The sequence below is a fragment of the Canis lupus genome, chromosome 17 (assembly GCF_011100685.1).
Source record: "Canis lupus familiaris isolate Mischka breed German Shepherd chromosome 17, alternate assembly UU_Cfam_GSD_1.0, whole genome shotgun sequence".
Classification (NCBI taxonomy): domain Eukaryota; kingdom Metazoa; phylum Chordata; class Mammalia; order Carnivora; family Canidae; genus Canis; species Canis lupus.
Genome location: NC_049238.1, coordinates 55,837,124 through 55,861,304, shown reverse-complemented (window position 1 = coordinate 55,861,304; position 24,181 = coordinate 55,837,124). Strand labels below are relative to the sequence as shown.

The following is a 24,181-nucleotide window of genomic DNA, read 5'->3' as shown; positions in this document are numbered from 1 at the left end:
TACAATATACAGAAATAAATTCAAAATGGATTGAAGACCTAAATGTGAGGCCTGAAACCCTAAGAATCTGAGAGGAGAACACAGGCAGTACCTTCTTTGCTACACACAGGTGTAGCAACTTTTTTCTACATATGTCTCCTGAGGCAAGGAAAACAAAAGCAAAAAAATTAAACTATTGGGACTTCACCAAAATAAAAAACTTCTGCACAGCAAAGGAAACAGTCAACAAAACTAAAATGAAATAGGAGACGATATTTGCAAATGACATACCTGATAAGTATATGAAGAACTTACAAAAGTCAACACTCCAAAACAAATAATCCAATTTAAAATGGTGGAAGACATGAACAGACATTTCTCTGAAGAACACATACAGATGGTCAACAGGCATGTGAAAAGATGCTTATTATCACTTTCCATCAGGGAAATGCAAACCAAAACTATAATGACATATCACTTCATACCTGTCAGAATAGCTAAAAACAACAACACAAGAAACAACAGGTGTTGGCGAGGATGTGGAAAAAAAGAAACACTCATAAACTGTTGGTGGGAATGCAGACTGGCACAGCCACTGTGGAAAACAGTATGGAGGTTCTTCAAAAAGTTAAAATAGAGCTACCTTATGATCCAGCAATCACACTACTAGGTATTTACCCAAAAGATACAAAAGTACAAATTCAAAGGGATACATGCACTTCTATGTTTACAGCAGCATTATTTACAATAGCCAAGATATGGAAGTAGCCCAAGTATCCTTCAATTGATGAATGGATAAAGAAGATCTGATATATATATATACAGTGAAATATTACTCAGCCATAAAATGAATGAAACAACATGGATGGAGCTAGAAAGTATAATGCTAAGTGAAATAAGCCAGAGAAAGACAAATACAATATAATTTCATTTGTATGTGGAATTTGAGAAAGAAAACAAATGAGCAAAGGGAGAACGAGGGGAAAGGACAAATCAAGAAACAAACTTTTTTTTAAGAAATAGACTCTTAACTATGGAGAAACAAACTTTTTTTTTTTTTTTTAAAGAACTATACTCTTAACTATAGAGTACACACTGATGGTTACTAGATGGGAGGGAGTAAGGGGATGAGTTAAGCAGGTGATGGGGATTAAGGAGTGCACCTGTCATGATGAGCACAGGATGATGTATGGAACTGTTGAATTACTATATTGTATACCTGAAGCTAATATAACAGTGTATGTTAACTAACTGGAATTAAAATAAAACTCTAAAAAAGAAAATGTTTATGGTGTGAATAAAAAAGTAATGTTTTACTTCTTGTATATTATAAAAATATAATTTTTAAAAGATGCACATAATAGTACTATTTAAGAACTTGAGATTCTCTCTCTCCTGCTCCCTCTCCCCCTCCATTCTTTCCTCTCTCTCTCCCTCTTTCTCTCTCAAATAAATAAATAAATAAATATTTTTAAAAAATTCATTGTCGGGATCCCTGGGTGGCGCAGCGGTTTAGCGCCTGCCTTTGGCCCAGGGCGCGATCCTGGAGACCCGGGATCGAATCCCACATCGGGCTCCCGGTGCATGGAGCCTGCTTCTCCCTCTGCCTATGTCTCTGCCTCTCTCTCTCTCTCTCTGTGTGTGACTATCATAAATAAATAAAAAAAATTAAAAAAAAAATTCATTGTCTAATGGGAAAGAAAACATAAATAGAGAAATAACTGTAAAAGTGCTAGAAATTACATATAAACAGAGTACTGGGGACAGTTAGAAAGTACTTCAGAAAGTATAACATCTGAAATGGGACTTTAGAGATGAATGGTAACTATCCAGACAAAGTAACAAGGAAAGGTAATTCTAGACAGTAAGAACCATTTGTGTATAAACATACAATTGTGTAAAAGCATGGTGCCTACACAGAAAGGTGAAAAGTTGAATATGGCTGGACTGGTGGAATGTCAGCAGTGTATGCCCAGAAGATCAATGAGTATCAGAGGTGTTTAAGTAAGGGATGGGAGGTGACATGATTGGATTTCATATTAGGAATATAATTTCAGTGATAGTTTGGAAAGTACACTGAAATGATGGTATTGGAGGTCTCATGCCAGTTTGGAAACTGCTGCAGAAAATCAGGTAAGAGAGCAATGAGAATATGAGGTAAGATAGGAATAGATAGGAGGGGTATTTCATTCAAGAGAAATATCTGATGGCTTGGTGACTGGTTGGATTTATGAGATCAGTCCAAAAGAGAAAATGCAAATAATCTCACTAACTTGGAAAATGAGATGCTTGATTGTTAATTAAATGAGATCAAGTACATAGGAGAGTTTCCTTTCCTAGGAGCGGAGAGACTTACTGAGTTTGAAATGGTTCCAGTTCCTCAAGGTGGGGGGGGGGGTGTCTAAAGGCAATTGGATATATGAATCTGATGCTGAGAAGAAAGGTCATGCCTTGAGATGTAAATTTTGGAGCCATCAGTGTGTAGATGCCAGTTGGAGCCCCAGTAGTGAGTGAGATACTCAGATCTACTATGTATAATAAAGGTACTCAGTCCTGGCTGTGTAGCACAATCATGTGTGATTTTTCACAAATATAAATGCCTGTGCCTCATCCCTAGAGTCTGATTCAATGGGTCAAGATGGGGGCCTGAGTTTTTTAAAAAAATTCAATGAGTAATTATGAACAGCCAGAGTTGAGAACTTCTGTTGTGTAAGCACAAGGGAAAAAGCCCTGGAACCTAATGACATTTAAGGATTCACAGAAGAGGAAGAAGCAGTAAAGGAGACAGAAAAAAATTGCCCAGAGAAGAAAGGGGAGATCCAGGTAGAGTATTATTCTGGAACCCAGGGGCGAATAGAATTCAAGATGCAAGTTACGCTCAGATGATTCTGACATAATTTCTTTAGAGATCAGCTCGCTTTTGAGAATTCTGACACTCCTTTTAGATCCAGAATAAAATCAGTCTTCTACAACTTCTAAAACTTCTTTTTGTCATCTCAACTAGAAAAACCTATTTCTTTTCTGAATTTCCTTATTTGTATCCCTTATTATTTTCCTATTTGATGTATCCTGGTATTAAAGCTATTTGAGTATAAATCTTATTTAGACTATTTTGGCTTCATAAGGTCTTTTATATATTCTTTTGTCATTATTACCCACTGCTTCAAATATTTTGCTTGTAAGAAACTCTCAATAGAGGCACCTGGGTGGCTCAATTGGTTAAGCGGCTGCCTTCAGCTCAGGTCATGATCTCCTGGTCCCTGGGGTCAGGCCCTGCATGGAGCTTCTGCTCAGCAGGGAGTCTGCTTCTCTCTCTCCCTCAGCTTCTCCCCCAGCTTGTGTTCTCTCACTCGCTCGCGCTCTCTCTCTCAAATAAATAAAATCTTTTAAAAAAAAGGAACATCTCAGTAAATATTTCTCAAATAGATAATTGTTGCCCTGTCTTTAGGAGTTCACAATCTAGATGGGAAGGCAAGAACATGTGAAAAGTGACTCAATCAAATATATCCAAGTATTAAGTACCTCAGATTTTTTAAATTCAATTCTGATTTTGAAATCAACTACATTACTCCTGAAGTCTATCCAACTGAAAAATTATATTAGGCAAGGTAAAAATTGTTGCCAACTGGTATAAATGTTTGCATGGCCACATGTTTGTGATGCAAACATTTATATGTTTATTTAACAAAGATAAAATATGAATGTAAAATTTACTTGTTGCCTCCTTTTTTTTTTTTTCTTTATAGAAGATAAGGATCCTACTTTGGAAGCCATGTTGAGTATCCCATCAGCTCTTACTACAACAGTAATTCCTCTTATAGTGACTGTTCCTCAAAGCAAAGTAAAAGGAAAAACAAAAGGTAAAGATAAACCCAAAGAATCTCTTAAAGAAGAGGAACACGCAAAAGAAGAAGAGAAAAAGGTGCATAGACTTGCCATGGATTTCTAAACTCTACTTCAACCTCAATTTTAACTTTTTTCAAATCATGAGTTATGCCAACAGTGTTATTTCAGTACATTTTGTTATTATGCAGATGCATTAACATTCCTTGAAGTTTCCATTTTGAATGAACAAGAAGAGATTTGCACACAAGAGTTGGATCCCTACATTAGGAGACATTTTGTCATACACAAACTGTCTCAGTTTGTGTTCTGTCTCAGTTCTTTCATTCTAAACTCAGAATGAAGAATTCATTTTTTTTTCCACTCTAGTTCTTGGGTGTTCTTTGCTTTTGGTTGCTTAGGTTCCTACCATTCTCCAAATACTTTATTTTGTTTCATTAGATAAAGAACAGTTGAAAGAGGAATATCTCTAATTAAATAGTGAGAACACTTCCATTTGGTAGACTTGTGCTTGGTTATTGATGTGTTAAGAACTGAAGGCCAGCCCACTTCTGGTGAAAGAGCATGTCACCCTCAGCTTCTAACCTGCCACCAAATGCACACAGAGGCTTTGACTCCAAATGTGTTTCTAATGCAAGAATACAGATCAAAAGAATACAGACAAGAAGGAAACCACTGATGAAACATTTACTAGGACAGCTGAACAGTTTGTACAATGTACATATACTCAACTTATTAGAAAAAAAAACATGTTAAAAAGTGATCAGGGATCTTGATTTCAGACCTTGGCCCTTTATTATTATTTATTTATTTATTTATTTATTTATTATTTATTTATTTTAGACCTTGGCCCTTTAAAAGTTAAGAGAGGGCAAATTGAATTTAAAAAAAATTTTTTTTAAATAAAAGTTGTAGGGTTTGTATGTATGTTACTTGGCCTCTGCATCATATTTATTTAGCTATACTAGATGACTTTTCTCAAGTCAGGACACATGGCTCATATTTAGTAAAAACTCCACAATGTTAAGCAGAATAGGCCCAGATAACTCGTTAATTTGACTGAAAGCAATTTGGTAGCAAACCAATCGGTTCTCCCACAATTTTTAAAAAGTGACTATAATGGGAGGGTAGGAGATAATTACTGAGTTTTTGTCTAACGATAGATTTGTCATGGCAGGTTCATGTCTTTGAGCATTATTGTTCATTTTACAGAACTTCATAATTTTTTTCCTCTTAATTTTGCTTTGTGTTTTTAATTGATTTTTAGCTAACTATTCAGATTTTATTATTTGTTGTTAACAAAGGCAGAACAACCTGAATGATCAATAGTAGAAGACTAGTTAAACTACAGATGCAGCAGTGGGGAATCAATTGGAATGATTTTATTGGCTAACAAAAGAGAGCCAACAAGAAAAACAGAAATGATTATCATTAGGGGTTGGATGGAAGTAGCTAAATAACTTTCATTCTAGAGTACAAGTAACCAAAGAAGAGATTCAGGTAGAGTTAACCTAAAATTAACTAGGATTTTTTAAGTAGACACACCCAAACTTCAGTTATTTATAAATAATCTTTTTATGTCTTTTTTAAAAGTTGTTTTTACTTACTATAAAAGTAATGCATGCTTATTAAAGAAAAATAAGGACACATATCCTAACAGCAGAACATCTTTAACACCCAAATTTTAAAAGATACACCAAGTAAGTAGCGGGCATGTTGGTCAGCCGACACACACTTGCAAACAGAGGCATTTTTCAAGGCCACTTCAAGCCCCAATTCCTCCATCATCCTTTCTTAATTATTCTCATTAACTTTGGTACCTTCATTTTTTTTTTGAGGAGAAATGTGCTAACCATTTGGTACTATAATTTGTTTCACAAGTCTGTGTGCCATTCTATGAGCAGAATATAAATTGCACAAAGAGGGATCCCTGGGTGGCGCAGCGGTTTAGCGCCTGCCTTTAGCCCAGGGCGCGATCCTGGAGACCCGGGATCGAATCCCACATCGGGCTCCCGGTGCATGGAGCCTGCTTCTCCCTCTGCCTGTGTCTCTGCCTCTCTCTCTCTCTCTCTCTGTATGACTATCATAAATAAATAAAAATTAAAAAAAAAATAAATTGCACAAAGATAGAGACTCATGCATCTTTATAGGTACTCCATTGCAGGGCTCACTGGTCCTGGGCAAGTCATATCTTAAACTCTCAGCAAGTGCTTGCCTAGTCATAATAAATCAGTAGCTCATTTAGAAAATGACAATTATTCATGTGTTAAATTATTTACAGGAAGAAGTAGAACCAGAACTTGTTTTACAAGAGACACTTAATGTTCCTACCTTCCAAAACCTAAATGTGTCTTGCCCCAATGGACTCCTTGTGACCTTCATTGGGCAAGAGTCTACAGGTGAGTGTTAGCCAGGATGGGGCAGGGAGGGAGTAGGGCAAATAAAATCATATAGAAAACAGTTAAATCACCATTGAAAGTGTGTGTATTTTTCTACCAGTTAAAAATACTTGTTAATAATGAACAATTGGCTAATAATAACTGGTATTTTTTGAGCATTTACTGTGAGTCCAGCAATAAGTACTTAATATATATGAAAAATACAACTATTGCAAGCTAAATTCTAATAATCCCATTTTATGAAATAGATTGAGGCTTCAGGAAATTCGTTAGCTTGCCCACGGTCACTCAGCTCCTAAGTGGCAGAGGTTAAAGTTCATTCTTGGTCCAGTGATGGGAAAGCCAGTGCTCTTAACAACTGTTGTGGGGTAGGACCCTGTTCTCCTGGCTCTACAAAGGGCCACAAGTAGAATAGTTGGCTGGTCTGATCAAATCAAAGGACACTGAGCAGAAAGTAAGTGGAGGCAAGAGTAGGTCAGGTGGTTGTAGGAAACTAGTCTTGTTTCCAGGTATCAGAATATAATTTTATAAAGTCTGTTATTTCTGTACATGGGCTCTAACTTATTAAGGTCACTAAATAAGTATAAGTAGGACCTCTTTAATTAACCCTATGGAGCATCCACATTAGTGACTGAATTTGCATCTCACTTTATTGGAGGCCCACTGATGCAATAGGATTAGCAGAAGCAACAAAGCAAGCACTGGCCTGGGACTTGAGTTCTGTATATGGCTCTTTCATTACTATCTCTGGACCATGTTTCTTCATCTGATAAGTGTTTTGTTGTATCCGTGGATCCTGACTTTTTTTCACAACCAAATACCCTCTATATTATAATTCCTTTATGGTCACCATACCTGAAAAGTGCATCTATTAAAGAAAAAGGGTTTAGCAATTGAAAACAAATTCAATGTCGTATTAACTTGCCACCCAAATGAAAAGAAATTAAAATGGGAACTAATGCTGCAATTAATGTTACAGTTGATCTGACTTGTCTCAGTTTTGTTTTTCATTAGTCATTATCTAGGCCATGAACCCTTATTTCCAAAGAAATTTCCAAAGATTGCTAGTGGTCCAGGCTTCCATGATGGATGGGATTGACTGTGTAATGGCCAGTAAGAGTCTTCCACAAAGATGTTATGAGCATACTAAGAGGGATATATCTAGATAAGAACCATAATTGTTTGCTTATTTGCTTGATCCTATTATCAAACCCCATCTTAACACCTGTTTCACCTTTTGTTGTTGTTTTTCATTAATAAAACAACTCTGCGTGGAACACCTAATCTTTTAAATATCTTCCATATATTATGAATAACCCAATTCAAGTCAACATAAATACCAAAGTAGCGATGTTTTCATCAGGGTCAGCCTTGGACAGAGGAAGGGAAAGGCAATAGTACAAGAAGACAACTTTCGTGAGTGACCTTGGACAAGTCTCTTTCCACCTGAATTTCTTCATTTATAAAATTGTGTCATATACTAAACAGAATTGTTACAAGTATTAAATGAGAAAATACTTTCTAATCTGAAGCATACTATTCTAGTGTTAGGTCTGGGGGAAGTTGTTTGTTTCTTGGTAATGGTAGAAGTGGTTGTTTTTGCAACCTGAAAAAATAGTTAAGCATAGAGACCAGTTCAAATCTGAGCCCTGCTACTTACTGACTGTGTGACCTTGGAGAGGCTATAACCCTTCCAAACTTCCATTTCTTTATCTAAAACTCTGGAAAGTGAAAGTGTCTTTCTTAAAGAGTTACTGAGGTGGGCTGAGTAACTCACTACTATCGGGAGGATGGGAACCAGAAATCATAATAAATGCAAAACATTTAAAATATATAACATCTGAGTAAATGGTTATAATTGTATTGTTATTAATTCTTCTGTGACCTAGGGGGTATCATGAGGGGCCCTCATTGTGAAATATATTTCTATTAGCTTGATATAATCCTTGAAATGCCATCATTACATGTTGATAAACCACTTTATAAGTTCAGAAGAGGAAAGTATTCAGTCAGCAAAAACTGAATAGTTACTGTATGCCAGAAATTCTCAATAATAATTTTTTTTTTGAAGGAACTTATTAGGTGCTTTTCTCCTTAATAGCCAGCTAAGAGTAGAACCTTGAGCAGAATCTGGATTTGGTTAAAGATGAGGGGATTATGTTAACTTTGAAAGATGATGAATGATTTAGGAAGGGCAAGCCTGAGTAACTTCCCCTGGTGCTCCAGGCAACTAGGGGACACCAGGAGAGCATTGTGCATGCAGGGGCAAGAGCTTACTCAAAGGAGAGAGAATAGGGAACATCTAACAGCAAAACTCTGCTTCCTTCCTACTTCTGTCAGAAATGTCCTGGAATTCATTAGAAGAATGATTTATATGTGGAGAAGGTACCTATTAAGTACTTGTAGATGATATTATTTACTACACTTGACTATAACAAAAGTAGCAAAAAGCCAGTGCTCTGGTCTATCTGTCATGGCATGGAAACTGCCCTATTATTCAGATGTAAACAGAAGAATGAAAAAAATTAAGCAAAAAGATAAAATGCCAGCTACATAGCATTACTCAGTTCACAGTGAGGCTTTCTTCCTTCCTTTGTTTTTTTTATTTAAGATCTGAATGTTATGAATGAGGAACCCATTTGGGACATCATGGTCCGGCAGAGCTACCCCCAGAAGGTGAAGCACTATGAGTTCTACAAGACTGTGATGCCGCCAGTGGAGCAGGAGGCATCAAGAGTTATCACCAGGCAAGGCACTGTTGTCAAATACATGTTGGATGGATCCACACAGGTAAAAGAATTTTAGATAAATAATACTCCTTCCTGCTACAGAGTGAAATACAAACATGCTATGGGTAAAGAGCAATATCATGGTAGGCAGGAGGGACAATTCATTGAAAATGGAGTGACACTTAAGATGACAAACTGAGAAATGTATAGTCTTCTGTGCAACACAGGATACAAACAAACTCATTCTATATATGATCCAAGATTGCAGACTAAACACAGTGTTTACCTACTCTCCCTCTCGAGGCACCTTAGAATAATTTTTAAATACCTTTAAATAATAAATTCATAACAGTACTGGAAAACAACAAAATGCACCATCAATGGATAAGAAGATTAGGAGGATTTCTAGAAATTGCAAATCAGATGAGATAACTGATGGAAAAATAAGAGCAAAGATTAATGTACAAGAGAAAAACTGCCGCAAAATTAACAATCAGAAGTTCTAACACATACATTTCTCAGATGGAACTCTGCACCCAGAAAATCAAGTTAGTGTCCCAGGTAACTCACTACTATCGGGAGGATGGGAACCAGAAATCACAATATCTGGAAGTCATATGCCCAGCTCAATCCCTCCCCAATGATCATAGGGAAATTGCTTCTGTGACCAGAGGAAGTAAAAAGGGATCCTCAAAGAGAACTATGACCACGCACCCAAGAATCATCAACCTTAGAGAAAAAACAACTGCATGAAAATAAATTACAGAATAAAAAAAATTAAAGAAATAGCATCTAAAAATAAGAACAGACAAAAAAACTTGAGAGTAAAAATAATATAAGCAGAGACTTGAGAGGTTAGCAATCTGCAAAAAACAATAAAAAAGTTGCTGTGGAAAAAATATTCTTATATATTAAAAATTACAATTGTGTGTCAAATCACTGAGTTGTACACCCGAAAGTAATATAATGTTGTGTGTCAATATACTTCAATTAAAAATTTTATAGGAGAAAAAAAAACGAGAAGAAAAATGATTGTGAAGGGATCCCTGGGTGGCGCAGCGGTTTGGCGCCTGCCTTTGACCCAGGGCGCGATCCTGGAGACCCGGGATTGAGTCCCACTTCGGGCTCCCGATGCATGGTGCCTGCTTCTCCCTCTGCCTGTGTCTCTGCCTCTCTCTCTGTGTGTGACTATCATAAATAAATTTTAAAAAATTTATTAAAAAAATGATTGTGAAAAATTAAGACAGGCAAGTAGATTATAAGGGAGAGAAAAGTTAAGAAATGTAGAAAAGGGATCTGAAAAATACAATCTCCAGAAGAAGAAAATAGTGGGAGTGAAGGAGAAAATAATGAAGGAAATGATCTAGGGAATTTTCCCAGAGTTAAAACAACAACAACAACTTTGGATTAAACAGGACAACCAATTGGCAAGCAGGATTGATACTATCTTTAAAAGATCATCTAGATATGTCAGAGTGCAATTTTGGGACGGCAGAGATAGACAATCCCAAACACTTCCTAAAGGAAACCGGTTACCTACTGCAGAATGAGAACTAGAAGAACATTAGGCTTCTCATTAGCAGCCCTGGTGCTGGGTCTTGTCATGGTCATTGGTAGGTATAGATACTGATCTGGATAGATGATACCTGTAGATGGGACACATACTAGAGGTATATGTTGGTAGACACTAAACATTTAAACATATTGTAAAGTTTTATTTTTATTTTTTTAAGATTTTATTTATTTATTCATGAGAGACACAGAGAGAGAGGCAGAGACACAGGCAGAGGGAGAAGCAGGCTCCACGCAGGGAGCCTGACGCAGGACTCGATCCCCGGTCTCCGGGATCAGGCCCTGGGCTGACGGCGCCGCTAAACCGCTGAGTGGCCGCGGCTGTCCTGTGGCAAAGTTTTAAATGTAGTCGTTATAGAAGCTGAAATAGAGCGGCTATTTTTCCAGTTGCATAAAATGGAGAAAATAAAAATAAAACAAATATTTTAAAAAAATAATAAAAACTCAAGTCAATCCAATAAAAGATAAGAAATAAAAAGAAAAGAAACTAAATAGAAGGTAAATGGAAAATATTAAATAATTAAATAATATCACCATCCTGGTTATTAAGGGACTCTAGTCTCTGAGCGCCAAAGCTACCGTCCTGTAATATGCAAACAGCATTTTTCCTTTGGATTAATTTTAATCTATGTCAGTTTGATACGCAGTGTTAAATGTTAACCAGTCTCTGCTGGCTTCTGAAAATACAAGAACTTTTACTTTTCCATCAGATTCTCTTTGCAGATGGTGTTGTGAGCAATAGTCCTGATTCAGGTCCTGTTTGTCCTCCTGTTGAAATGCCACCAAGCCCTCACAGCGGAGACTTGATGGACACAGTTTCTCAGCAGAAGTCAGAAATAGTACCGTCAGAGATTGTCATCCCAAAGAAAGGTGATGACTGAAGTTTCTCAATTTATAATGGATTTAATAAGTCTTCTGATACTTTTCATCTTTTCTATGAATATATTCATATATACTCACATGTACACACATATATACATTTTAATTGGAATCACAGCATTGCACACTGTTTTGTGAACTGCTTTTTTCTTTTAGTAAAAGTGTCCTTATATACTCTTATATGACACTAACTCTAATGCCTGGGCTACTGTTTTAGGGTTAGTTGAGCAGATGAATGATGTCAAGGTTCTAAGTAGGCATCTCTTTAGTTCTCTTGACCTGAGCTGCAAGAGGGCACACCAGCTCTAGGCATGAGGTTCTCATATTGTAACTGTCAAAGCAAAAAGCAAAGAGAGTGAACACGAGAACTTTATTTAAAGTGTCTTCTTATCAAGGAGGAAAATATTTTCAGATTCCACCCCTTTCCCCCACCAGCTGACTTTCCCTTATACATCTTGTTGACTAGACCTGGCGCTAGCTAGGGAACTTAGGGGTCTGATCACTTCTGGATTTTTTTTCAGGAGATAGCACTTCTAGTAGGGGAAAGGGGAAAAAGAAGTTGGGTAACGATTGATTAAGCAATCAGTAGTGCCTGCCATAACCTAAATTATGAAATTGCTCTCCTCAGAGATATTCTCGATTTACACCCCTACTTCCAGGGCAGTAAGAAAATATCTGCTTCCTCATACCTTTGCTAATGTTGGATTTCCTTATTGTTTTAATCTTATTCCATTTGATTTGATAGATAATTAATAATCTTACTATTCTGTTAATTTGCATTTCTTTATTACTTGTGAGATAAAACATTTAGCAGGTTTTTTCCTTTTTGTGAATTTTCTATTCACACATTTTCTCGGTTTACTACTGGAATGTTCATTATTTTCATATTTATTTGTAAGAGATCTTTATAAGTAGGAGATATGTGTTTGTGTACCAGGCACAGTTCTGAATACTTTTAAAGTATTAAATCAGAACATCCCTGTGTGATATATATTTTAATAATTCCACTTTATAGACAAGGAAATTGAGACACAGAGGGGTTAAATAACTTCCTCAAGTTCTCTCAGCTACTAAGAGCTGAGATTGGAGTGTGGGCACCTGCATTGCTAATTTTTCTCAATTTCTCATATGACTTAAGTGATCTGAGACCAAAATGTAATCTTTGTTCATCAGTTTCACACATCCCCCCCACCCCCCCCACCCCAGTAACCAGTAACCTTATATAGAGGCAAACCGAATTCTCTTTTTGGTTACTCAAAATTTAGTGAAATAGACTTTCCTTTAACAGTAGCAAAAGGTTCTTGGTTGAAGTGAATGAAAGCGTCCTCACAACTTTCAAACTTCCCAGCTCCAAAGCTCCCCTCCTTTTTTGATAGGAGAGGACTTGATGTAAGAGTAGCCACTTCTCTTAGGGCCAAGCCAGGTTCCAAAGGGCTCCCACCTCCAGCATGGTGTGCTCCAGATTTCTTTAAAGTCCATCCATTCAAGATGACATATTCACTTTAAAAATAATTTTAAAAATAATAATAATAATAACAGAATCTATGTTTTAAGAGTAATTTTCGGTTTACAGAAAAAAATAAGCAGAATGTACAGAATTCTCCTACACCTTCTCTCTACCTGGCTTAGTTTTCCCTGTTTTAAACACATTTGTTACAACTGATGGACCAATATCAATACTTTATTATTAACTGAAGTCCACAGTTTGCATTAGGGTTCATTCTTCATGTTGCATAGCTCTAAGAGTTTTGACAAATGCAAATGTAGTAAATCTACCACTACAATAATATACACCCCTGTGCTCTATTTATCCATCTTTCCCTTCACTCTCTCCCCAAAATCAGTACCCATGAGCTGACACTCTGTTTTCCCCTCCACTCAAGGCCTTAGAACCACCAATCTACTTTCTGTTACCATGAATTTACATATTCTGGGCATTTCATATAAAGAGAAGCATACAATATAAGGCCTTTTGTGACTGGCTTCTTTTATTTAGCATAATATTTTTAAGGGTCGTCTATGTTACAACTTGTGTTGGCACTCCATTTTTATGGTCGAGTAATATTCTGTTGCATGGATACATCACATTTTGTTTAGCCACTCATCAATTGATGGACATACGGGTAGTTTCCGCTTTGGGGAAATTGCAAATAAAGTTGACATGAACATTTCTGTACAAGCTTTTGTGTGAACATACATTTTCACTTCTCTTGAGTAAATATACAGGAGTGGAATTGCTAGAATAATAACTCTGTTTCTAATTTTGAGCACCCAGCAAGCTGTTTTCCAAAGCAGCTGCATTATTTTTCATTCTCACCAGTATGGATGAGAATTACTATTTCTTCACATTCTTGCCGACACTGTTATTTTCTGTTCGGAGCCATTCTACTGGGCATAAAGTGGTATCCTATTTTGATTTTGATTTGTATTTTCTTAATGGTTAGTGATGTTGAATACTTTTTCATGTGCCTAGTAGACATTCGTATATCTTCTTTGGAGAAATGTTTATTCAAATCCTTTTCCCCACTGAGGGGGGCACTTGACAGGATGAGCACTGGGTGTTATTCTGTATGTTGGCAAATTGAACACCAATAAAAAATAAATTTATTATAAAAAAAAAACAAAAACAACCCCAAATCCTTTCCCCAATTTTTTAATGGATTATTTGTCTTATTCTTATTGAGTTAAAAGTATACGTTGCATATTTTGGATACAAATTCCTGATCAGATACGAATCAGATACATAATTTGCGAATATTTTCTCCCAGTCTTTGGGCTATCTTTCCACATGCCCGATGATGTCTTTTCATGGTGTCCATTTTGTTGAAGTCCAATTTATCTGGTTTTATTTCCCTCTGGTTGTTCATGCTTTTGGTGTTATATCTAAGAAGTCATTGCGTAATCCAAAGTCACAAAGATTTATTCCTGTATTTTCTTCTTAAGAGTCTTAAATTTTTAGCTCTTGCATTTGGGGTTTTTACATCCATTTTTATATAATTTTTTATATGAAATGAGACATATCCAATGGGGGTCCAAAATCATTCTTTCGAGTTTATTAAAAAGACAATTATTTCCCCCATTGACTTGGTTGGCACTCAGTCAAAAATCAATTAACTACAAATGTTAAAGTTTATTTTTAGATTATTATTCCTGCTCCACTGATGTATGTGTTTATCCTATGCCAACATCTCACTGTCCTGGTTACTATAGCTTTGTAAGTTTGAAATTGGGAAGTCTGAGTCATCCACATTTGTCATATTTTTTTAAATATAGTTTTGACTATTCTTGCATTTTTGTATGAATTTTAGGATCAGATTATCAATTTCTGCAAAGGGGCAGCTGGGATTTTTCTTATAGAGATCCCACTGAACATATAGATACATTTTGAGAGTATTGACATCTTAACAATACTGTCTCTCATTCATGAGCTTGGGATACCTTTCTATTTAGGTCTTCTTCAGTTTCATTCAATACTTTTTTGTAGTTTTCAGTGTACAATTATTAACAATTGTTTTGTTAAATTCTTCCTAAGTGCTTTATTCTTCTTGATCCTCTTATAAGTGGAATTATTTTCTTTATTTTTGGATTGTTCATTGATGGTGTATACCAATAAAATTGATTTTTTTTTAATTTTGGCTTTGTATCTTGAAATCTTGCTGAACTTTCTTATTCTAATCTTTTTTGCTTTGCAGTAACTTTGAAACTAAGAACCCAACCCCCAGTGTTTGTTATTGTTGCTATTATTGCTGTTTGTTTAATTTGTTTATTGCTTTCCTGAACTTATTCTTGCAAGTCTCTCTTTTTTGTCATGTATGGCTACTAAAGTCTCTGTTCTGTTAACTTAGTGGTCAGCTAGTGATTAGGCAGGGATTTCCTTACATGCTCAAACCATGGGCTCCCCATTCCAAGGGGATTTGTGTGCTTATTGGGGCATTTCTTCATCACTTTCAGCTTAGACAGTAGCCTTAGCCTCAAGGTCAGCCAGACCTGAGAGATTCGGTGTTTCTTGGGTCTTTCCTGGACATGAGTACAATCCTGCATGTGCATGTGGCCTTCTAGATTCCCAGGAAAATGTCAGTTTTTCAAAGTCCTTACAGTTATCTCATTCTCTAGCTTTTCCTTTTAAGTTTTTTAGGCCAGCCTTTTGTTTGCCCCCAACTATTGCTGCTGCCTGAGACATTCTGAATAATTGCCACTGATAGTTTCAACAAAGGCCCCGGGAAGAGGTTGCTTTCAATGAGTGAATTCTGACTCAGGTCAGAGTGAGGATTTTCAGGGAATTTTCAGAGCTGTCAAACAGTGATGAGTCCCTGGGAATGGGGCTTTTAGGGAGAATTCCAGGACTCTGCTCCCCTCCAGTGGCTGCCACACTGTTGATTTTCACAGCTACGATGATTCCAAGGCTACTGTTTCGCAAGGCTACTGCAGGGCTGGAGATAGGGGAAGATGGAGGATGAGAACCGGGCAAGTTATGACACCACAAAGCAGTTGTTCTTATTGAGGCTCAGCTGATTGTTGCAATTCTTTGGTTTATTTCTAGAGTTCTGAAAGAGTTGATTTTGATAATTTTTTTCCAGTGTTATTACTGTTCTGATGGCTTTGTAAAGGTCCTTTCTTGCCATTCCAGAAGTGCTTCTCCCATCTCAAAAGAAATACCATTTAGTATATTCATTATTTTTTAGCTCTAAATACTTTCTAATTTCCATAATGACTTCCTTTTTGACCCACAAGGTATTTAAATATGTTTGTAAATTTCCAAAACTATGAAGTGTTTCTAGGGTTTTTTAATAATTGATTTTTAAAAAGATTTTATTTATTTATTCATGAGAGACACACACACAGAGAGAGAAGCAGAGACACAGACAGAGAGAGAAGCAGGCTCCTTCCAGGGAGCCCGACATAGGACTCGTTCCCGCAACTGCAGTATCACGCCCTGAGCTGAAGGCAGACGCTCAACCGCTGAGCCACGCAGGCATTCCTAATAAATGATTTTTAACCAATTTTTTGAAATTTGTTGAAACATGATGTATAGCCTCAAATATGGGCAAGTGTTTAAAAAAGCCTGTGTATGATTCAAAAGGGCATGTATCTTGCAGCTGAGTGTAGTGTCCTCTTTATAACCTTTAGATCAAAACTGTTAGTTGTGTTGCCCAATCTATTTCCAAGTTCAGCAAACTTCTCTGCCAAAGGATAGTAAATATTTTATTTAGACTTTGTGAGCCATATTGTCTCTGTCACAACTACTCACCTCTGCCATTATAACATGAAAATAGCCATAGACAATACATAGTCAAGTGAGCATGATGTATTATGTTTAAATAAAACTTATTTATGGACGCTGAAACTTGAATTTCATATCATTTTCATGTATCAAAAAATTTTATCCTTTTGACTTTTTGATTATGTAAAAATATCAAAAGAAGTATTACTTCACAGACTATAACAATGCAGAGCAAGGCATCTTTGCTCTACAGGTCAAATTTCCCAACCTCTATTGTATAACTTCACAGATGTTTTTAATCTACTATATCAATTTATTCAGCAGAAGTATGTTTAAGTAAGGGTAGAATAGTCTATCCAGTGTTATCTTCCTTATAATTTTAATCTTCATTTCTGAAATTATTATATCTTTTTAATAGTTCTGTAAGATTTTTCTTTATATGCTTTGAAAATGTGATTTTAGATCCTCACAGATTTAGATATATTTATAAGTACATTTAACTTTTTTTATCAGTATCCAATGGCTTTTTGTTCTAGGATGGTCTTCTGTCCTAATGGCTACTTTGCTTGTATTACTATAGCTATACTAGCTATTATTTCACCCCTTTGCAATATAACTTTTTCATACTTTATTTTACTTTCTGTGATTTATATTTAAATATGTCTCTTGTGAGCCAACTTACAGGTGAATATTTTAAAAACTCAGCTTGATAATTTTTGTCTTTTATCTTTTAATTTAAATTCAATTAGCCAACATATAGTATATTATTAGTTTCAGATGTAAAGTTCAATAATTCATCAGTTGCATATAAAACCCAGTGCTCATCACATCATGTACCATCCTTTTTAAAAATTTTTTTAAAGATTTTATTTATTCATAAGAGACACAGAGAGAGGCAGAGACATAGGCAGAGGGAGAAGCAGGCTCCCTGTGGGGAGCCCGATGCTGAACTCGATCCCAGGACCCCAGGATCATGACCTGAGCCAAAGGCAGATGCTTAACCACTGAGCCACCTGGGCATCCCTATCAGAAAAGTTTTCATTTCTCCAGTTAAAATTTATGTATTTTTAAAGAAAAATAAGTTCTATTATAAATCATTATGTAGACATTACAAATCATTTGAATACTACTGTTTTTGTCATCTTTGATCTATCAAAACCCCTAGTTGTATTACAGTATAACAATTAACAGCCAGCCAACTTGCCTAAGTAATTCAGTTTTTAAACTTTTAGCCTCTGTCTACACAAAATGTGAAACTGGAATAATTATCTGAGTATCACATACCCTCCTTAATCCTCATTACTCAGTTACCCGTTCCCCCCACCCACCTCCCCTTCAGCACTCCTCAGTTTGTTTCCTATAGTTAAGTTCCTCATGGTTTGTCTCCCTCTCTGATTACTTCCTATTTGGTTTTCCCTCCCTTCTCCTATGATCCTCTGCACTATTTCTTATATGCCACATATGAGTGAGATCATATGATAATTATCTTTCCTGAATTTTTGTGTTTTAATCAGAATTTCTAATCTATCTATTGTATAACAGATACTTTCTTAAAATGTCTTATGTTGTCCCCATCCTTGGATGATAATCTCACTGAATACAGAATTCTGGGTTAATAGGTGTTTTCTCTCCAACATAGTGACAAAAATTCTCTATACTCTCCTTGCTTCCAGTGTTGCTGTTGAAAAGTTGGCTTTCAGTCTAATAGTTGCTATGAAGATAATCTGCCTTGAAAATCTTTTCTTTTTTTATTATAATTTCAATACAATTTAGCTAGGTATAGATTTATTTTTATTTATCCAAGTGAGAATAAATTGGGATTCTTGAATCATTCATTAGTATCTTTCATTAGTATCTTTCAATAATTACCTCTTAAAATATTGTTTCTGTTCCATTCTTTTTCTCCTTCTCTTATAGATTTACTATTAAGCATATATTAGAAACTTCGGCCTCTCTTTTTATTATTTTTTATTATTATTTCTATTAATTTGACACTGAGAGTCATTCTAAATAATTTCTATAGATCTATCAGTTCTCTTTTAATGCTTTGGAAATAGAAATATGTCCAAATTAAATCTTAGGGCAAAGATAAGACTTAGCTTCATGCATCTATCTTATTGGGCTCTTCCCATTAACTAAGTCTGCATCCTTGGCCAAGATCCATGCTCTGATGCACATTTCATACTCTGAATCATAAGGAATCTTAGAGTTAACAGTTTTTCACTCTCTTTGTTGGTAATTGGCTTCTGGGTCTGAGTTTACCTCATCATTGAGCTTTGATAACACTAGCAAATCTCATCATTATTTATGGAAATGGAGCAAATCTATTCTGATAGAGGGATTGAGATACTATTCACAGAGTTCCATGAGGGCTTTTCCAGTTCTAGATTCCTTTCCAAATAGATGGTGATGGGGAAGGATTGGAGGAGGGATGCATCAGATTATTATCAATATAGAAGTTGAACTGTACAAATCCTCTCCCCCTAATGAGAAACTAAAGATATATGCCTTATTGGTAAAGTTCTCCAGATCCAGGGCTGAAGAAAGCTATCTCCTAATTATGACTAACCAAATGACAAAATTAGGGGAATGAAGAGTTAGAAATACTGTAAAATGCTAGAGTTCAGTAACTTAAAAGAAGGAATCTGAGGGAGGGAGCCAAAGTAGGCTTTAAAAACTAGTGTAGAGAGCCTCAAATCTGAAATCCAGGAAGCTATAAGCAAGACTCCAAAGTATACAGAAATTGGCCAGAATAGGTATTGTAGATATTGTGCCATATGGACTGAGCTGTGTATGCACGTGTCTATATGGGGAGACATGGTGGGAATCCAGCCAAGGTTCAAGGGCAAAGATTAAGGTATCCATAACCTGATATCTTTTCCCACTTGAGAAATAATATAATTGATGAATACCACCTAGAATTTCTATGCCACGGTGTCTGAGGTAGCTTATGATGTATTAAAACTTCATGAATATGGGGATGACTGGGTGGCTCAGTGGTTGAACATCTGCCTTCAGCTCAGGGCATGATCCTGGAGACCCGGGATCACGTCCCATGTCGGGCTTCCTGCAGCGAGCCTGCTTCTCCCTCTGCCTGTGTCTCTGCATCTCTCTCTCTCTGTGACTCTCATGAATAAATAAAATCTTAAAAAAAAACTTCGTGAATAATTTATATAATTTATATTATAGTTATGCTGTGTTTGATTTTACTTGAACTTCTGCAGGAAAAAGTCACAAAAATCAGTCATCAATGGCGCATAAGAATGAAAGCCATGATCCTCCCCCAGAGACAATTCAAACAGTAACTCCAGTGGAGGTTCATGTAGGCACCTGGTTTACAACCACACCAGAAGGAAAACGGATTGGCACCAAAGGAGTAGAAAGAATAACAGACATGACCCCATTATTATCCTTTAAGACCACAGATCCTGTCAATGGAACGGTATGGCAAAATATTGTATATTGCAAAATTTTATAAATCTTTAGAGTTCTGAAACAACACATAGAAGAGTGCCTGAAATAATTAATTTTCTGTAACTATTTAGTAAATAGTGGGTAGATGGATGAACAGATGGATCCATCTTCCCAAAAACAAAAACACTTTGTGGTTTATTTGACTAGCATAATGTACCATGAAACCTAATTTTTGAAATGAGAAACAGATTGTGAATATCTATACCACATTTAAGATATATAAAATTAATTGTGTCATGTATTTTTTTTATGTTGAATGTATTTGTGTGTATGTCTTATCTTCTAGGAGTTGAGGGGCTACACTTTATTTCTACTTCTCTGTGTGCAGCTGAAATGAGTGGTAGAAATTTGCTCATAATCCGTGACTTCAAAGAATGTATGGTATATTTAAGGAGGTGCTCACATTAAATAATTCAATAATTTGTCGACATTACAGAGCAAGAATACAAAAGACTTTATTTGTAGCCTAAGAATAAGTGACAAATGAGTGGTATAGAAAATAATGGTTAGGGGGCACCTGGGTGGCACAGTGAGTTAAGCATCTAACTTTTGGTTTCAGCTCAGGTCATGATCTCAGGGTTATGAGATTGAGCCCCAACTTTGGGCTCTGTGCTAGAAAGTAGTCTGCTTGAGATTCTCTCTTTTTCCCTCTCCCTTTGCCCCTCCCCCTATTCTTTCTCTCTCTCTTTTTTCTCTAAGATAGATAGATGATAGATAGATAGATGATAGATAGATAGATAGATAGATAGATAGATAGATAGATAGATAAAAACCTCTTTTTAAAAAAGAAAAGAATAGTCTGGCTTATGATGTGGAATCAAAACTCTTGGGATGAACAATAGCACCTTTTAATGTACCAGGCTTTCTGTTAGGGGTTTTGTGTTTTGTGTACATTATCTCACTCAGGTTCTGCACCAATGAATGTTATATTACATGGATGAGGAAATTGGGCCTTAGGAAGTTAGGTAATGTGGGCAGGAGTGTACAACCAGGAAGTGCTGGATCCTGATTAGAAGCTATTGTAGGTGACTGAAAACTGAGCTCTTTCCATCCTCAGTTATTCCTCTAACATCTCACATGGAGCTTTGTGGCACCCTCTGAATGTAAACAACAGGACAGATTGGTGCCTTATATCATGTTTCAGGACTTCCCACCCTTGTTCATAGCCATGTGCTGCTGCTCAAAAGCAAAGTTACTTCACGGTATTGAGAAGAATTACATTACCTAACCAAATGTATTTTCCTTTCTTCTTTGGTGTACTTCTGAAATAATTTTGTAATCTCTTACCTTGTTTGCTAGTTGCATCTTTTGTGAGATTGAAGTACATATCATCTCAGGAAGGTTTTCTGGTCACTTCAAATAACTGCCTTTCATTCAGCCTCTGATGTAGATTACTTGGCTTAATATTCAAATGTGATTAATATTTCTTAATAACACTCAATTTACCTTATTATTACTTATCACCATTATGGAAGCATGAACCAACATCCAAGAGCTTGGATTCAAGCATTCATTGAACATTAGACACCTAACAGAATAATTAAAACAACAGCAATAACAGTATTTACTGAGCACTCATTTTTTTGCCAAGTCCTGTTCTCATTTTATTCTCACAACAGACTAATGTTGGTTCCATTTTGCAGATGAAGCAAAACAGAAAGGTTAAATAGTTTTCCCAAAGCACACAGCCAAGTAGGACAGTCAGAATGTGGATCCCAAGGTGGCATTCCAGATCCTGTGTGCTTAGCCAATAGGGAAATAAGGGCCAAGAAAACCCATGGTCATATGAAAGAAAATTGAAAATGGACTTTTTTTAAATACCTGATGTGAAGTATCACTAAATAAGAGGCATGGGTAATGCTTTTATGGTGACACAGATCTGGTTTGAACCCCAGCCACAGTCCCTACTGGCTGAATGACTTTCAACAAGCTTCTAATCTGGTTTTCCTTATTTACAAAATGGAGATAATGGTCCTTACCTGAAATAGTTAAGAAGATTAGTGTCAGACCCAACACTATCAGATGTTCAGTAACATTCTTACTACTGTATTCTTATCCCACCAAGAATAATAATCTTCCCACCATATAGTGATCAGAAAGTATCAGTGTTATGTGGTATTATGAAATGTTTGAATAATTCTAAATAATAATATGTAAATGTCTCTACTGGAAAGAATTAGTATTAATCCTTGCTAACTTGATGACTGACTGTTAATCACTTTACCAACATTATCTCACTTAATCCACATAACATCCCTGAAGAAGATACTAGTGCTGCCTTCATTTTGCAGATGAGACTAGAGCACAGAGAAGTTAAGCCACTTGCCTAAGTCATGGAGCCATCCTTGAAGATAAGATTTGAACTCAGGTGCCTTTACTCCAAGGTTCATGCTCTCAACAGCTATATTCTTTAGCAGTACTTCTCATTATACACATTGTCTGAGAGTTCCAATGATAAGAACCTAAAATGATGAACAGCATGTATTTTTCTCTCTCATAGATAGTGATTTCTGCCTACTATAAAGAGATAAAAAGGCAATTATCACCTGCTTCTATCAGCTCTAGATATTGAGTCAAAACACAGTTAACTTGACATTTTGTCACATCCATCTGGACTCTTCAGTGAAATACTGTGTTCCTTACAATTAGGATGTACCAAGTTAGAAAATATTCAATAATTGAAATATGTATTACATACTTTGCAATACTGTTATTGCCAGTTGGACACCATCTGTGCAAGAAGGGGAAGGAAGCATAAACAGGCAGAGGGAGATGCTGTGCTTTAGCACAGACCCGACAAAGCCTCAGCCAACTGGCAGCAGCTCCGGAGCCAGGATCCCCTGCCCTAGTGTCCCAAGTCTGGTAGCAGGAACCAGACTGGTACACCCCTGCCTTATTCGGTCACTGGATGCAGCTACCCTGAAACTCTGTGGATCAGGCAAAGCATCTCTCTGCAACTGGGGCAGACATGGAAATATCTGAGAGCTGCAGGCTGTTTGTGATGGTCCCTCACCCCCCAGCTGAGGGACAAGTCCTCTCTTAATGAGAGATACAGGCTGTGCATCTCCATATCTGCCACACACACACACACACACACACACACACACACAACTAGGGGTTTTAGATCTTCACTGATCAACCATTTGGCTACTGTATAGAAGGGCCTGATTGTTCATTCGGATTGAAGTATTTGCAAGACCAAGTAAATTTCCTTTGTGACTCTTGCTCTCTCCTACTTTGGCTCTCCTTGGGATAAAGGCTGAAGTCTTTAATCATAGTTTAAAGCCCTCTCTTTTGGTCCCTCCCGTTCTAGCCTTATTTCCTACCTTTCTCCTCACTGCTTCCTGGGGTCTTTGTGTCCTCAATGCTGCTCCCCTGTACCAACACACCAAATCCAAGACACACCAAATCCAAGTTCTGGCATTGCTTCCTCAGAGAGGAAGCCAGACCACATCAGGACCTTCACTGCAGATGCTGACTGGGTGATACTTCAAAGGTCTCCTTCAGTGACTTTCTTAATGACTGTCTTCCCTCTGGTCTATAACTCCTGGAGGATAGGGACTTCAACTTTAGTCTCATCCATTATTGTATCCCCAGTACCTGTCACAGTTCACAGTGCATGGTCTGCACTCCACGTTGGAGGAGACCTGGGACATACTGGGCTGACCAAGTAACCACCCATCAGCGTCCTGCCTTGGATGATTAACAGCTATTTTCTTTCTCATACCTTCTATCCATCTTCCGCAGTAAGACTCTTCACTGGAATAGAGGAGATTACAGTTTAAAATGGACAATCAAAATAACAGAACATCTAGGCTTTAATCTGCACCTGCATTTGCTCTGCTTTAGGGAAGGAGACAAGGCAGCAAAAGCAGCATGATCAGTGTGGCACCCTCATCCTATGCAGAGGCCCAATAACGACCCACAGGCACAGCCTCCTTTACCCCTCAAGCCCACATGAGGCATGAATAGCAGCTGCAGACAAGAGCCTGTGAGTGTATGGATCGGCTTGACACAGAGAAGCCATGGCCTCTGTTCCCCACCAAGGTTCATGTTCTATTCTGATGACATTAGACCGAGACTGG

At 36.8% G+C, this 24,181-nt stretch overlaps 1 protein-coding gene across 3 annotated transcripts in view; it reads left to right on the top strand.

Moving 5' to 3' along the window:
• SPAG17 (sperm associated antigen 17) overlaps positions 1–24,181 on the top strand; it is a 227,159-nt gene that overhangs the window by 140,192 nt on the left and 62,786 nt on the right. For all 3 annotated transcript variants that reach the window (XM_038561900.1, XM_038561898.1, XM_038561899.1), the window contains 5 exons: positions 3,726–3,901; positions 6,104–6,221; positions 8,833–9,011; positions 11,233–11,392; positions 19,847–20,064. In XM_038561900.1, the coding sequence (XP_038417828.1) occupies positions 3,726–3,901; positions 6,104–6,221; positions 8,833–9,011; positions 11,233–11,392; positions 19,847–20,064 (851 nt within the window). The remainder of the gene's footprint in view (positions 1–3,725; positions 3,902–6,103; positions 6,222–8,832; positions 9,012–11,232; positions 11,393–19,846; positions 20,065–24,181) is intronic.